The 16576-nt window shown below is 47.6% G+C and overlaps 1 protein-coding gene across 1 annotated transcript; it reads left to right on the top strand.

Moving 5' to 3' along the window:
- Window positions 1-259: 259 nt before the first annotated feature.
- On the top strand, window positions 260-6115 carry LOC135396578 (collagen alpha-2(I) chain-like). The gene is made up of 3 exons (XM_064627624.1): window positions 260-325; window positions 3751-3906; window positions 3988-6115. The coding sequence occupies exons 2-3, from the start codon at window positions 3877-3879 to the stop codon at window positions 5761-5763; spliced, it is 1806 nt and encodes a 601-aa protein (XP_064483694.1). The 5' UTR covers window positions 260-325; window positions 3751-3876; the 3' UTR covers window positions 5764-6115.
- The last annotated feature ends 10461 nt before the right edge of the window (window positions 6116-16576 follow it).

Raw genomic sequence — 16576 nt, 5'->3', positions numbered from 1 at the left:
ATCGTTATCTGCCCTGATTTGTTGAAAACGGGGGGGCGTACGCCTTTTTTGTGACAATTATGAACAGCATAAGTGTCACAAAAAAGGCGTACGCCTCCCGTTTTCAACAAATCAGGGCAGATAACGACATCATTCGAGATGATGGTTGGCTAGGAGCGTGCTATGCGGTGAAGTTCATTTTTAAGAGTGTACTGAGAGACACAGTAACTGAGTGCGTTTTCATGAACTACCATTCTTCAATGGAAATGTGTGTTTCATTGACGTCAAATACGGCTAACATATTTCTTACTTTTCAGGGGTGATATCCGGATCGCTCTCTAAGCGGGTAAGCTTGCTAACCTTGTCCTTTACTCTTACATGTAGGACCAACTTATATCACTCTAAAAACAGAACTTCATCGCATAGCACGCTGTGCGCCAACCATTACCAAGGGTGATAGGGTTATCGCTTCTGATTCGAAGAAAGGCGGGGGCGTACGCCTTTTTGTGGCAATTTTCATATATCCAAATTGACACAAAAAGGCGTACGCCCACCTCTCTCCACGCGGTAACCCTATCATTCGTGGCAATGGTTGGCTTACAGCGTGCTATGCGGCGAAGTTCTGTTTTTAGAGTGTAGGTAGCGTACACTCTTAAAAATGAACTTCACCACATAGCACGCTCCTAGCCAACCACCATCCCGAATGACAACGTTCTCGCCCCTGATTTGTTGAAAACGGGAGGAGGAGCCTATTTTGTGCCGTGTATAATGACACAAAATAGGCTCCTCCTCCCGTTTTCAACAAATCAGGGGCGAGAACGTTGTCATTCGGGACGATGGTTGGCTAGGAGCGTGCTATGTGGTGAAGTTCATTTCTAAGGGTGTAGAATTATTTCTTGTTCCAGTCTGGAAGGCTCGAGCAAATAACTTCCCGCCATTGGAGACTCGAGAGGAGGATCACAAAGCTCACATTTGTTATAGTATAGTCGTACAGGAAGTATGCTCAGTAGCCCGACACGGAATTTATGATGGTGCAGGAGGCCCATGAAGTATGCTCAGTATAGCCCGACACGAAATTTATTCGTCATTACAACTTTCGCTGCACGTGAAATGAATGGCAGGTTCTATGTGCGAGGTTAGTCTCCTACGGGTGTGCGAGGAACTAGGATGTTCAACCGAATTGACCACGGCAGTATTACTGTCATACACCTGCACGGCGATAGGCAGCCATCATTCCGTTATATCTTAGTTTTTATTACTGCTGTTGTAGAAACTGTTTCCGACGACGGTGTACGATAACATTTGTGACCCGGACCACTGATGCTTAGCACGTCTATGCACGCCCATGCACATAACCTCTTTGCCATCCTGCATTCCAGTTGTACACGCTTAAAAATGAAACCCATCCGCATAGCATGCTCTTAGCCGACCATAACCTGGAATGATATCGTTATCTGGCCCGATTTGTTGAAAACGGGAGGCGGACGCCTTTTTTGTGACAATTATGAACAGCATAAGTGTCACAAAAAAGGCGTACGCCTCCCAATGGGACCGTACGGCTTGTGTGGACAGACATGGGTGCTTAGGTAACCCACACTCTTAAAAATGAACTTCACCGCGTAGCACGCTCTGAGCCAACTATCATCTCGAATGATATCGTTATCTGCCCTGATTTGTCGAAAACGGGAGGCGTACGCCTTTTTTGTGACACTTATGCTGTTCATAATTGTCACAAAAAAGGCGTACGCCTCCAGTTTTCAACAAATCAGGGCAGATAACGATGTCATCGAGATGATGGTTGGCTAGGAATGTGCTATGCGGTGAAGTTCATTTCTAAGAGTGCAGTCACCTGTTTCTAAGTCCGTACAGTCCCATTCACTGCTAGCATGCAGGTCACTCTGAGGAAGGAATGCGCCGCGGAGCGTGTTCTGGAAACTTTTGTCTACCACTGTACATCCCCATGCCCCCCCTTTTTTTTCTCTCTTATCACGTCACCATCACCAGTTGTACAACAACAAAAAAAAAGGAAACAAAGATTTTCTTGCACCCTGATTCGAGATCATGAAAACAAATAGCTCTTGTAACAGAAATACTGTTTGCGTGCGCCCGCAGAATTTTGAAGAAGAACACGCCGCGCAACCACCTCGTTAAATATGCCGCCTCTTCATGCGCGTCGGTTAATGCCACTACAGGCTCGTCACCAGGATATCCGTTGCTGGTAGAAACAGTTTGCGATGTGCATCTTTGAAAGAAGAACAGAAGGGCTAAGCATGCCAATGCTTCGACATCGGGCAAAAAGTATGAACTATTTGATTATCGATAACGGATTCTAAAGAAGACAGCAAACGACTTGATCATATCTGACCATCTGAGGTCAAAGTAAGCCTCAAGCCCCACTTCAAAGCCAATACTTTATGGCTGTAAGACGTCGTTGCACATTGTCCGCGATTCGTCTATCGACAGCAAACATGTTGGACGGTCAAAGATGAAAGTCACTGAAAAGGTTAGCCAGCTGTATAGGACTCGAACCCACATCTTCTGGATTACCGGTCCAGGGCTCTACCAATTGAGCTAAGCTAAAACACGCCTCCTCAGTGACTTCCAATGGTGCGTCCATCTCTCTCCTGTTGAACGGTGTTTTCAAAATTGAAAGGCACTTACTTAGCAATGAGAATTTATCTAGAAAAGAAATCATTCTGGCGCGTCTTGCTTTTTTCGAGTCCCTTGGAAAAGATCGGGACAGTACAAATACTTCCCAAGAGAATGGACGTGATTTTCCGCACTTTGCATTTGAGCAATGAGCTAATTTCCTTGAGGAAGATCATTAGACCAGGAGCGAAAGAGCCTTTGCAATATAGGTAGGGTTCCGCGTTTTCGGTTTTAATCGAAAAACACCGAAAAACATACGCCGGGTAAATTTTCCCTCATTCGGTTTTAATCGAAAAACACCGAATACAGACGGACATTCCTGGACATGAGAGAGGTAAATTGCTGCACATGCCCAGCAAGTTGTTGATGCAGATCAGAAAGCCATACAGAATGCCATACCACACCATACCATACCATATGGTTGTGAAAAATGTCCGTTTACTTTTTCGTTAACCGTAAAACGCCACCGCAGCGAACAACGCCATGTTGAATGAGTGCCGTGCGGAAACTACATTGTGATTTCTATTCGCCGATAACTGCCGGGTGAACCATGGGCGCGTCAGGAAAAACATCGAAAAACACCGGTTGCGAAAAATCAATAAACGTCGAAAAACATGCGCCGAATCCGCCGGAAAATAAAAGCCGAAAACGCGGAACCCTAAATATAGGTTGTCAGTCAGGCGTGCCATTTTTAGAGTGCGCAATGAGCCTCTCTCTCTCTCTCTCTCTCTCTCTCTCGTTGTCTCTCATGGATGGTATATAGATGCAGACAAGCTCGTGGATGAGATTTATGAAAACGACAGCCTGAAGTTGGGCAGCAGACACAGTATAAAGGCGACACGGACAACAGTCGCCTTTTTTTTTTCTGTGTTTGCTGCCCAGGCTGTTGTCTTCACAAATCTCTCGGATGTCCTACATAGTTTCAGTTCCTTGACAGTGTCTGTTATTTGCATCATCTGCAGAGCCAATCTTGCATGAGGTACCAATGTTGTGCTCAGGTTGTTCACAATTCACGCTGTATACCCATGCACAGCAGCTATGAGGATAAGCAGCGGTCGCCGTCGCCATTAATTGTTCGCATGTGCGTTACCGCTATTCTTTCATTTCTTCTGTTTTTTTTAGACAAAACGCTGGGAAGAAGGCAAAGGAAACGAAGGCTGGGTTCGCGGGACTGCCGGCGTCGACTACCCGAACTACAAGGAAATTCCCCGTACAAATTTTCGGTGTAGCCAGCAGCCTTACGAAGGCATGTACGCAGACCTGGAAGCACAATGTCAGGTGTGTAAATTGTTAAACTGTAGCCAGCACTCATTTCTCTGTATGCACTCCTGAGCTGACACGTCTTCATTTCGTGCACAGGTCTATCATGTGTGTCATAATGGCAGGAAAGAAAGCTTCCTGTGTAATCCCGGGACAATCTTCAACCAGAAGATCCGAGCTTGTGATTACTGGTACAGCTTTGAATGCGACGAAGCTCCAAACTACTTCTATCTGAACGCCGAAGTGGCGGAAGGCACTTTGCAGCCCATCGGACCACAGCCAGGATCCAGTGACTACCGGCCGGCTGCTGGCGGTGGATACCCCAAACCTGGACATGGTGCACATCCAGGATCCGGAGGAGGTTACCCAGGTGGTGGGGGTGGTGGTGGTGCCGGATCATCCGGACCTCATGGACCTTCTGGACCTGGTGGCCCTTATAGGCCTTCTGGATCACCTGGCTCATCCGGTTCATATGGACCTTCAGGCCCTCACGGACCTTCCGGCCCATCTGGTCCATCCGGTCCTTATGGGCCATCCGGTCCTTATGGGCCATCCGGTCCTTATGGGCCATCGGGGCCCAAAGGACCTCACGGACCTTCCGGCCCATCTGGTCCATCCGGTCCTTATGGGCCATCGGGGCCCAAAGGACCTCACGGACCTTCCGGCCCATCTGGTCCATCCGGTCCTTATGGGCCATCGGGGCCCAAAGGACCTCACGGCCCATCTGGACCATCTGGTCCTTATGGGCCATCGGGGCCCAAAGGACCTCACGGCCCATCTGGTCCATCTGGTCCTTATGGGCCATCGGGGCCCAAAGGACCTCACGGCCCATCTGGACCATCTGGTCCTTATGGGCCATCAGGACCTAAAGGACCTTACGGACCATCCGGACCATCTGGCCCCAGTGGACCCGTTGCACCATCTGGAGGTCCGCATCCGTCTGGGCCACTAGGACCTTCAGGGCCATCTGGCCCCTCTGGACCAAAATCGCACGGACCACATGCCCCTCTGAGCGCTTACCCATCTAAACCCAGCGGACCGGTTGGACCGTCTGGACCTTCGGGACCATATCCCTCTGGACCGGTTGGGCCTTCGGGACCACATCCCTCTCGACCATCTGGACCTTCAGGACCATATCCCTCTGGACCATCTGGACCTTCAGGACCGTATCCCTCTGGACCGTCTGGACCTTCAGGACCATATCCCTCTGGACCGTCTGGACCGTCTGGACCTTCAGGACCATATCCCTCTGGACCGTCTGGACCATCTGGACCTTCAGGACCGTATCCCTCTGGACCGTCTGGACCTTCAGGACCATATCCCTCTGGACCGTCTGGACCATCTGGACCTTCAGGACCATATCCCTCTGGACCATCCGGACCTGCAGGACCCCATGGTCCTGTTGGGCCCTCTGGTTCGCTTGGTCCTCATGGCCCTGGAGCTCCTCACGGGCCTTCTGGACCAGGCGGCGCCCTTGGTCCATCAGTACCAAGCATGATCTTCAAACCAGGAACTGCTGTCAAGCGACCCGGCGCTGGAGGATACGGCAAACCACAAGGTGACCACAGGCCCGCAGACTATGACGTAGCGCCTGCCGGACCCAAAACACCCACTGGTGGCGACTCATCATGGGTAGAATACCCAAGCCTTCAAGGTGGTGGCGACTACTCGCAGCAGACCCCTTCACACACCGCTCCCTCTCATGGTGCACTGTCTCAACAACCGGGATCCTATCCCCAAGCTTCAGGTCAAGGAGGAAGCTACCCAGGAGGAAGTTATCCTGCACAATCGGGACGGCCTCAGAGGAGGCCTGGAGCTGGAGGTTACGGTGTAGGACCTGCAGGCATGATGATGGGTGGCGCTGGTGGCGACTGATCGAAGTTCGTGTTCCAGAGTGATACCAGACTAACCGGAGACCAGGTTGAGGGTGCACCATCTTGTTAGAGGCAGGAAACGACACGTGAAAAACTACGTGGAACTGGAACGACATTGTTTTTTTGTTCTAGTTAATCAAAATGTTAGGTGAAGATGGTAGGCACCACTGAACTGAAATGAAAACTCCGCCGTCCTCTATAGGATCAAATGTTCTCTGTTCCTTTTGATGTTGTCTGTCAAAACAAGAGCGTGTGCGACGTCAAGGTGGCTCATTTTTGCCAGGTGCCACACTGTTGCTTTACATTTGCTTCCGTGGATGATTCTGTTGAAGAATAAAAATTACAAATATATATATATTACGTTGGATTTTTCTCAGGAATGAAACACAAACGGTAACTTGACTCAGAACTGACGAATGTGCCCCGAACTCATATAAAGCGGTTGGAATACGACGTAAGTGAAGGCGCAAAAGCGCAATTCACGACACCACAATTCGTGGAATACATTGACCCGCTTGAGGGCAGAGTAGTCAGATGAAAATTTTGAGAGGTCGCCAGATCACCTTGAGAAAGTAGTAAAAAGTAAGTAATTTGCCTTGTGCCTAGCAAATTCATATCTGTAGCCAGTGGCGTGCCGGCATTAGGTCCTATACGAAAGGGGCTCCACTAAGATAATTTTACCATACACCAACGGAGCTGCATGCCATTTGGACTAGAGCATATGCGATACATATGACCAATGTAGTTACCTTGGAACGCACACGACTTGCTCAGATGACGTGGCCAAGGGCGTGGATATGCCTATATATGCTTTAGTTTCCATACGAAACATGAAAGTTTGCATGACGTTGCTCGCCTGAGCCTGCCCCACTACGGCAAGCACTTCCACCACTCCACCCCAAGATTACAAAACGAAAACATTATTGACCTAGCGACCAAGTCACAGCAAACGCTGATGATAATTAGTGGCTTTACGAGACCACTACAATAATGAGCGATATAGCACAGCCGGGATGATTTCAACCACCCGAATTACAACATCAACAACAACAACAACAACAACTTCATTTTAAGATGATGAATGGGGAGTATCATCGCTAGAGGCGATACTCTGTCAACCGTGAGCCCGAGTGTTCTCTAATGAGTGCTGAAACCTAAGCATACAAAGAAAAAGCGGGGGGGGGGGGGGGCGACTGAAACTAGGCTATGAGAAGTGAATGTACTTGGGCAGTAGATGTGTCGTCCGATTTCTCAAAGGTTGCGCGAAGAAGCACATACTCAATGTACCCAGAAGATAGCACCGATTTCTACGCAGTCGTATAGAGTAGTCATTTGGTGCGAAGTAGTCAAATCTAACAACACTGGTGAGAGTTGAGCCGTTCGTCGGGAGTTGCCCGTCGGGAATGGCGGCGTATCGAAGCACGTTGTACCAGTGTGCCACCAAAGAGCTGGCGGCCAAAGATTCAACTGCTAGTTTTGAGAGCATATCCAAATATGGCTGCCACTAACAAGTTTGGAACACAGAAACGCATGATAAGTGATAAGTGATAAGTGATGATGCGACGTAGAAACAATTCTAGCTTTTTAGCTGTGCCAATGGGAAATCTTAGCACATGAGGAACCATTTTCACGGCACAAAGGAAAAAAAGGAGGCACTTTGAGAGGGGAGAAAAGGGTGATGCACGTATAAAGGGATGACTCTGTGGCGGCCCGTGAACGAAGACGAGGTGGCTTCGATGCCACGCGCTAACTCGTCAGTTCTGTCGGCAACGTCCTGTAGAGTCACTAAATAAATAGTGACTCTAGAACCGGCGACACTGCCAGCTCTTGCATTGTATCTTCTTTTATTATCATAATTCATTGCACGTGTAGAATGTAGACTGCCGCAGCACGCTGATAGCACTCGCCTCTGGAAATCGACATCCGTGATTGAGCTTTTGTGCATCCACAGTATGTTTTGGCTTAAGTATAGCCCTTGCGGCAAAAAACCTTCAGGTCTATTCATATTCATTCATCCGCAGTATGTGTTGTAGGTATTACAACAAATCGCTTCTGATGCCGGCCGTAGACACATCACCGTGTGGACAGCAAAATCCTTACCCCTGATGGGAATACGTTTCACCGATACTTACACAACATCGTCATTCACCCTCGTGAACAACTCCACTTCGTTCAGAAGCATCCACTCCCCAGTGTAAAGAACAGAAGCAAAGACGCAAAAGCTCCTTGACATGACCCGGCATATACGAACTAGAAACAGGTCCACCTCCCCCGCACCGCTCGCTTACATGAAGATGTGGAACAAACGGAATAATATGACCTGGACGTCTTGCTATAGACGAAGCATATATTAAGCATATGTACTGGGGAGTAATGCATTACAATTGAGTAATGAATGAGTAACGGTAATGTATTATTGGGAACATTACATTTAACGCATTACATTTTGAGCATTACTCATTACTTGGGTCGAATGTTCTGGCACTGTCTAAAGCCAACAGTGAAGCCACAGAAAAATTCTTCTTTTTTTTTTTTTCAATGCCAACTTTTACGATGACCAGGAGGTCACAAAGAAGGACCAAGCGCAGGATATTCTGGAGTAGGCCAACACCAGTCAAAATCGCGTGTCATCACGCTTTTTCATATGCTCGATTTCCCGATTTTCTTTTTTTTTGTTTGTGTGCGTGTGTGTGTGCGTATGTGTGTGTGACAGAGAGAGAAAGAGTGTGAGTGTGTACCCTCACGCGTGCGTGCATGTGTTTAACATTTGCTTGCATTCTAAGATGACAGTCTGCAAGCGATGCTCACGCGGCTGCTGGCTAGATACACCACATACCCCCACACTCTTAGAAATGAATTTCACCATATATACCCTCCTAGCCAACCAAAATCCCGAATGACAACGTTCTCGCCCCTGATTTTTTGAAAATGGGAGGCGGAGCCTATTCTGTGCCGTGGATAAGGAACACAAAATAGGCTCCGCCTCCCGTTTTCAACAAATCGGGGGCGAGAACGTTGACTTTCGGGATGATGGTTGGCTAGGAGCGTGCTATGGGGTGAAGTTCATTTTTAAGAGTGCAGGAGTGAGGCCTATAGCTCTCGCTGTAATATACGCTTACAATATGGTTAAGGTATGTCACTCGTTTCTGCACAAATTCGCTAGTATACCGATTTGGAGTTTATTCGTGCGACCGTTACCTATAATGCAGGGCGTTGTTGGAGAGTTCTGGGAGTATGTAATGCCCGAGTATTTACATTACTTTATGAAAGTAATGGCATAAGTGAGCGGGGACTCTATCTTGCACGGAACGTTTATTGAGGCGATAGAGGATAAGCTTCCATATCCATCACCTCCCTATCTCATTTCGGACATCTTCATATACACGTTCGCCAAGGCATGTGTTCAGAATGAACTTTCGTGCGAAACAACCTCATCGTAATCATACGGTCGGAACTGTATATGGTCCCCTTTTCGCGAAGCATTCCCCCCTTCGTTTTGTTCACGGTGTAGTCAGTGAGCGATGGATATATTTCATCGCAATGTTCTAGATCTAACTTAGACAATGTTGATATAGCGGTCTCGTCAACCTCCTTTAACAGCCTGACCGCGCGAGCCGACAACAGGCGGGTCTCCTGCAGAAGAACAACATCAGCGGCGAAAACTTTTTGCCCATCGCAACACAGAAAACTGCTTGGGGTTACCACTAAACTCCCTACAATTTGGCGCCACTATTCTCAGCGACATCAGAAAAAGAAGGAAGAACAACCCCATTAAGGCTTCCGAGAGAGGAGACAGGGAACGCACTGACCGGGTATTCGGACAACAGGGGAGCCAATGCTTGTCGTTTCACACCCTGACGGCATATACCTCGTACGCTTCTGTGGCGTCGCTGCTCATACTCTCCAACGAGGAGCCACTATAGGGAACCAAGGAACCTCACCACAGTCTGGGACGAGTGGTGCACCGTACGCCACGCGCGGAACCGCAGCCCGGTCCACAGCGGGCGCAGAGGAGTCCTCAGTGCGATCAGCCAGTGGCGCGACGTCGGAAGAACGCTGGAGCAGCACTGTAGACTCGCCAACAGGGCCTCCAAGGCACATCAACCTGAGGCGCTGCGGCATGGACAGCAACTTCAGTTGCATTGCCCCCGCAGAACGCTGTCCGCACGATATAAAGGGAACGGTCAACACGATCATCATCATCATCATCATCAGTTGCTGCAGCAGGAACTACGTTAGACTGTTGTGGGGAACCAAGTGGATGATCAGACGAGCGAACATCTCTCAGAAGGTCTCAGAGTAGTTAGAAACGGCTACCACACGACAGGGCCGAGCACGAGTGCAAATCATCCATTTTTTTTAAAGAAAAATTCTTTCCCGGAACAGCACCGCAGGCGGTACTGGCCCGTCGACCTTTTTATCGGCCGTACCTTTCAAAGACACGGCCCACTCAGGGGCGGACCGCGCTATCAAGGGGCCCTTCTCCAAATATGAAGGGCCAGCTCACTTTCGCCTCCCTCCACCGCGAAAGATTAATACGCGGTGTTGAAGGGAGACCAGAGCATATATCATCTATCATTGCATCAGAGCATATCATCCAGCGTGTATTGTCATCGAGCGGGAGAGCGTTTCATCCATTTGAAGTGGAGTAAAGTTAAGAGCTATGTACAGAACCGCAATAGAGCATGCTGCATGCTTAGCAGAAATATGGGAGTTCGGTCTTCGCGGTGTCTCCGCTGGTAAGGTTGTCAAGGAACAGAACTCAGGCACGTGGCCGGCCTTTGGATTATGATTTGGATTGTTCATAATTTGCTGCTCAAAATAGATTCGTTGTTCGGCTGATTGTGGCTCTCGCATCAGGAAACGGGTGGCGTGATCAGCGTATATGGAAGTTGGTCAGTGCAGTCTTCGGTCGCTTTCCTGGTTTCCCCGAGTCTACCTCTGCGTTGACAATCTGCATCCTTTTGGGACACGTGATGTGCGTATAATAATAATAATAATAATTGGTAGTAGATTTACACGTAAGGTGAGTCCGCGCACAATTGCGTGGGTACATGCTGCACGTGCCGCGGGCTAGGACTGCGGATACTTTCAACCCCATCAGGGGTTCTTTTGATTTGCGCGGGAAATATCTGACGCATGCTTTTTTCCATGTAGATCCATTGTAGCGAATAACGGCACTTTTTTGGCAGCACTGTGTCTGCGAGCCTGCTTGCTTGCTTTGCAGAGGTTGAGAATGGTCAGCAAAAAAAGAAAAAAGAAAATGTCCTGCCACACTTGTAGAGATCGTTGACTATTCCTGATTTCCACGTCTCCGGCGGACGAGACGGTAGTCCAGATCTCAGCTGAGACGCCTCGATGCATTGAGGACCATTGAGGAAGTCCAAACGCATGTTCATGAAGCGACTGACAAAAAGGATGCTGAGGGAACCTAACAAACTTTTCAGTTGAGACGTAACGTCATCAACGGCGATTCGGAGGAACTTCGTTCCAGGCAATGGGGACACTGACTGGAAGTTTTTTTGTCGTCCAGTGTACCAATGTCCAGTGGCATATGGGAGAATCTGCACTGACTGACTGATGGAGTGTCTCCGTCCAATTGTATACCTTCAAGGAGTGGCCCTTTCTCCCCTTTCGTGGAACCGGCTAGAGTCACTAAATAAGCTTCGCTTCAGAGTATAGACACTGAGGTCCAAGGGAAAGCAAGAGCGCCATCTTGTTTCCGCACCACACTGGTACCATCCCCAGTTGAGGATCAAAGACGGCTAACGTAATGCTCGCTGTGGGATAGAGAAGCGTGCAATGATAGTTGTGCGATGATCCATGTATTGTCCACCAGAGCGTCCCGAAGATGTTAATGTGAGCTCGAGGCCGTCAACTGCTGCTTGCAAACGAAAGGAACACTTCACCCGCGCACGATAGATGGCATCGTGCGCAGTGCGCTTGCGCGTGGATAGCGTGGTGCGGAAACAAGATGGCGCATGCTCGCTCTTGGAACTCAGTGTCGATACTCTGAAGCGTAGCTTATTTAGTGACTCTAACGTCCTGGAATGCAGCAACGGGTTGAGAAGCTCCTCCGGGATATTCCATCATCTCCGATCAGGACTCATGTAGAGGAACAACATCTCCTCTACATTTGGTGACCCGGACATCGAACACCACAGTCCGGTAGACATTCACCATCCCAAATTTCACAACGACCAAGGTCATCAGGCATGCGCATGCTCGCTCTTGGAACTCAGTGTCGATACTCTGAAGCGTAGCTCATTTAGTGACTCTAACGTCCTGGAGTGGAGCAACGGGTTGAGAAGCTCCTCCGAGATATTCCATCATCGCCGATCAGGACTCATGTAGAGGAACGACATCTCCTCTACATTTGGTAACCCGGACATCGAAGACCACAGTCCGGTAGACATTCACCATCCCAAATTTCACAACGACCAAGGTCATCAGGCATCAGGGCGCGCACACCTGCTCAGCCACCAGACGATGGCGCTAGGGTTCTTTCCAGTCTTGTGGGAGGGCTTCAATTTTCGTTTCTTCTCCTTCCTTCCTCTATGGGCATTCACCAAAATCGAAATTACCATTTTAAATGGCTGTGCAGAGAACTGTAAAACCAAGACGGGAAAACTGAACTGGGTAGAATTTTCTCCTTCTCTCATTCCTTCCTCTATGGGCATTCACAAATTCCAAAACTACCCTTTAAATGGCTGTGCAGAGAACTGCAAAACCAAGACGGGAGAACCGAGCTGGCCTCAATTTTTGCCTCTTGTCCTTCCCTCCTCTGTGGGAATTCACCAATTCCGAAACTACCTTTAAATGGCTGTGCAGTAGAGAACTGTAAAACCAAGACGGGAGAACCGAGCTGGCCTCAATTTTCGCCTCTTGTCCTTCCTTCCTCTATGGGCATTCACCAATTCGGAAACTACCTTTAAATGGCTGTGCAGAGAACTGTAAAACCAAGACGGGAGAACCGAGCTGGCCTCAATTTTCGCCTTTTGTCCTTCCTTCCTCTATGGGCATTCACCAATTCCGAAACTACCCTTTAAATGGCTGTGCAGAGAACTGTAAAACCAAGACGGGAGAACAGAGCTGGGCTCAATTTTTGCCTCTTGTCCTTCCCTCCTCTGTGGGCATTCACCAATTCCGAAACTACCCTTTAAATGGCTGTGCTGAGAACTGTAAAACCAAGAGGAGAGAACCGAGCTCGCCTCAGTTTTCACCTCTCGTCCTTCCTTCCTCTATGGGCATTCACCAATTCGGAAACTACCTTTAAATGGCTGTGCAGAGAACTGTAAAACCAAGACGGGAGAACCGAGCTGGCCTCAATTTTCGCCTTTTGTCCTTCCTTCCTCTATGGGCATTCACCAATTCCGAAACTACCCTTTAAATGGCTGTGCAGAGAACTGTAAAACCAAGACGGGAGAACACAGCTGGGCTCAATTTTTGCCTCTTGTCCTTCCCTCCTCTGTGGGCATTCACCAATTCCGAAACTACCCTTTAAATGGCTGTGCTGAGAACTGTAAAACCAAGAGGAGAGAACCGAGCTCGCCTCAGTTTTCACCTCTCGTCCTTCCTTCCTCTATGGGCATTCACCAATTGGGAAACTACCTTTAAATGGCTGTGCAGAGAACTGTAAAACCAAGACGGGAGAACCGAGCTGGCCTCAATTTTCGTCTTTTGTCCTTCCTTCATCTATGGGCATTCACCAATTCCGAAACTACCCTTTAAATGGCTGTGCAGAGGACTGTAAAAGCATAGCAAACATTTCAGAACCATGAAACGGCAAAGCAAGACGGGACAACCGAGCTGGCCTCAATTTTTGCCTCTTCTCCTTTCCTCCTCTGTGCCCTCTAATTTCGGCTACACGCTTGTTTCCAACCTGAGCGCTACCCTCCCGTCGTCTACGAAAGGCTGTTGCCAGGAAGCCAGTATATGGGAGCATGCTAACGGTTCCGAAAACACAATCAGTCCTGTTTCAAGTGACTATGATGACATTCTTGGATTGGACAGCTTCCTTTACTTCCCTTTCATCGCGTGTTTCCTATACTTGTTTAGTACGGCAATAATTAGAGCCCCTGACTGTTTGAAATACCAATAACCGTGACAGTCGTGGACCTCTTGGACAAATAAAAAGACTTCCGAGACTTGTGCCACCTGGAATAATTCCGTACCCATTAAGGGCCACGTCTTGTTTTCTGCTTGAATTTCAGTGGTCCTGGAGGAACATCCGATAAATTAACCAGGCCCAACGTCGGACCTGCATATATTCCAAATGGCCATTCGAAAACAACTGGCGTCGCATGGGCAGCTGGTGCGGTTCGTGGCTATCTCGTGTTCCATTATACTTGAAGCCTGAGTCTGGGCAAGTTCGTCCACCAGCTGGCTTGCGCATATACCATCGTATCTATCTCGTGTTGCCTGTGCGTTTGTTCGCCCAGCCTATCTCCAAGATATCGTTCCTGACGTTTTTGGCCATAGATATACATTTAGCTCGGAACTGGACTAGCTACACGTAGATGTAGCTCGGAAATTAGACTACGGTCCAGATATACTTTACAGGAATACTTTATCAGATAACGGTTAATTTGGCACTCATGGAACTTTGACCGTTGCACGTTTCGCAAAGGTTGAATCAACTGCGGAAAGAACACCCATGGCGCAGAGTCGGGGACAATTCAGAAATGTCACACCCTGAGAATGAGGAAGTTCTCAATTGATAACGAGAGGATAGAGAGGTAGCAAGCGAGCTGGTGGGAATAGAGACCTTGTCTGTGTTTGTCGTTCTTTTGTCCCCAAGTCTCGGGTTTTTAAGTTATGGTTCTCAATTGGTTTGGATCGTGGGTGTCGGTTGCTTGCCGTTCTATCTACAACAGAAATTCATCCTTGTTTTGTATCGTTTATCTTATCTTTCTGTTTGTCCTGCTTCTGGTCGTACTTTTCTATGCACAGAAAACAAAAAGAGGTTCTGGAGAGTAAAGTAAAATGGAGTTGAGTTTGAGTTTGAGCGAAGGGTAACGGACGTATTTTCGTTACCGTTTCCATTTTCGTTACCGCTATATATTTTTGTTTCCGTTAGCAGTTTCTGATACCAGCCTTCCAATTTCGTTTCCGTTACTATTTCCGGCAATAGGGAGTTTTAGTGAATCGGAAGCATTCTACGAAAACGATACCATAAAGGAAGCTGTCAAATCAAAGACCAGAGACGTGACGTCAGCCCCGTCGAAGAAATCAGGCGATTGGCTTATCATATTTTCGGTAACGTTATCGTGAGTACCTTCCGATGTACTAAAACTGGCTAATGAAAGGCTGTTACAGAGCTGCGGGAGGACAGCCCGTCCGGGGCTGTATCAGCACCCTGTTTTGCCCAAGTGCTGCTTCAGTGGCACGCGTACACACTACACAAGTAATTTTACGTCGATGGGATGCTCACATCTTGCAAGATTTAAAAAAAAAATGTAGGAACACGTCTTTAGTTACCCGTCACTCTGATTCCAGCAACTCAAGATGGGCGTAACCTTCATCCAATGAAGCATTCATAAGCGGATGCTCTCCGTAGTAATTAATAGTGTGTAATAAATAGTGTAATAAATAGTGTCTCTTACATAATCTTTATTATTCTCCATATTTCGAAATTGACTTGAGTTTGCTTCCTCCGCCTCATCGACTTGCGCGTATTCATCATCCATGTTATATTACCTGCCCAGGGGCTCGAACCACTACATTTATTAAATCACCCATCCCATTGGCCATCTCAGAATGGAACACATTACCATCTTCCATAGTCACAATTAAAGATGCAGCACTTTTTAAGGCTGCTTTGTCTGATTTCTTTATTTAATCACTTATATTATATCTTTGTGTTATCTATGTAAAATTGTTCTATTGTTGCTGTTCATTTTGGATGCATCAGTTGTACCCCCCCCCCTTATGTAATGCCCCTTCGGGCCCTAAAGGTAAATAAATAAATAAATAATACTGCCCTAGCCACAGTTAAATGAAAAAGAAGTAAAAAAAATAAAATAAAAATCGTATGCTCTCATCCTCGTGCTATGATGGAGTACAGTCATGTGTTGATGCCATGAAGTTATGAGGACTGGGACGAGGTAAACTACGGATGCACCCACGAGATCCAATATAGCGCTTTGTTTCCATGCCCACGTGTAGTATTTAGATCATTACAGGGAATGGAGTTATCAAAATACAAAAATAAAATGAAAAGTCACTCAAATGTCATCGCACAACAGGAATAGCCGTTACCCGAATTCAATACCGGACGATGATGTTCGTTTTCGTTTTCTGTTTCCGGTAATGGAGGACCGTGGTATGCGTATGCGTTTCCGTTTCCGTTATCGTTACCATCTCCAATTTCGGTAATATACCGTTTCTGTTACCGTTACCTTTCCCTCGTCTGAATATAAAACGCATGAGTTTCCCGTGCTTGTACGTAATTCTTTTAAACATCTTTTCTCAAGTATGGACAAACGTTATTATTTATTTATTTATTTATTTCAAATACTGCAGCCTCTGTGAGGCTATAGCAGGAGCAGGCATGCTTGGTTACAAAAGTCATTCACAGGTACACTCTTAAAAATGAACTTCACCGCATAGCAGGCTCCTAGCCAACCATCATCTCAAATGATATCGTTATCTGCCCTGATTTGTCAAAAACGGGAGGCGTACGCCTTTTTTGTGACACTTATGCTGTTCATAATTGTCACAAAAAGGCGTACGCCTCCCGTTTTCAACAAATCAGGGCAGATAACGATATCATTTGAGATGATGGTTGGCTAGGAGCCTGCTATGCGGTGAAG

Source organism: Ornithodoros turicata, chromosome 1, assembly GCF_037126465.1.
Source record: "Ornithodoros turicata isolate Travis chromosome 1, ASM3712646v1, whole genome shotgun sequence".
Classification (NCBI taxonomy): Eukaryota; Metazoa; Arthropoda; class Arachnida; order Ixodida; family Argasidae; genus Ornithodoros; species Ornithodoros turicata.
Note: the sequence above shows the minus strand (reverse complement) of the source record. Positions and strands in the feature narration are given on the sequence as shown.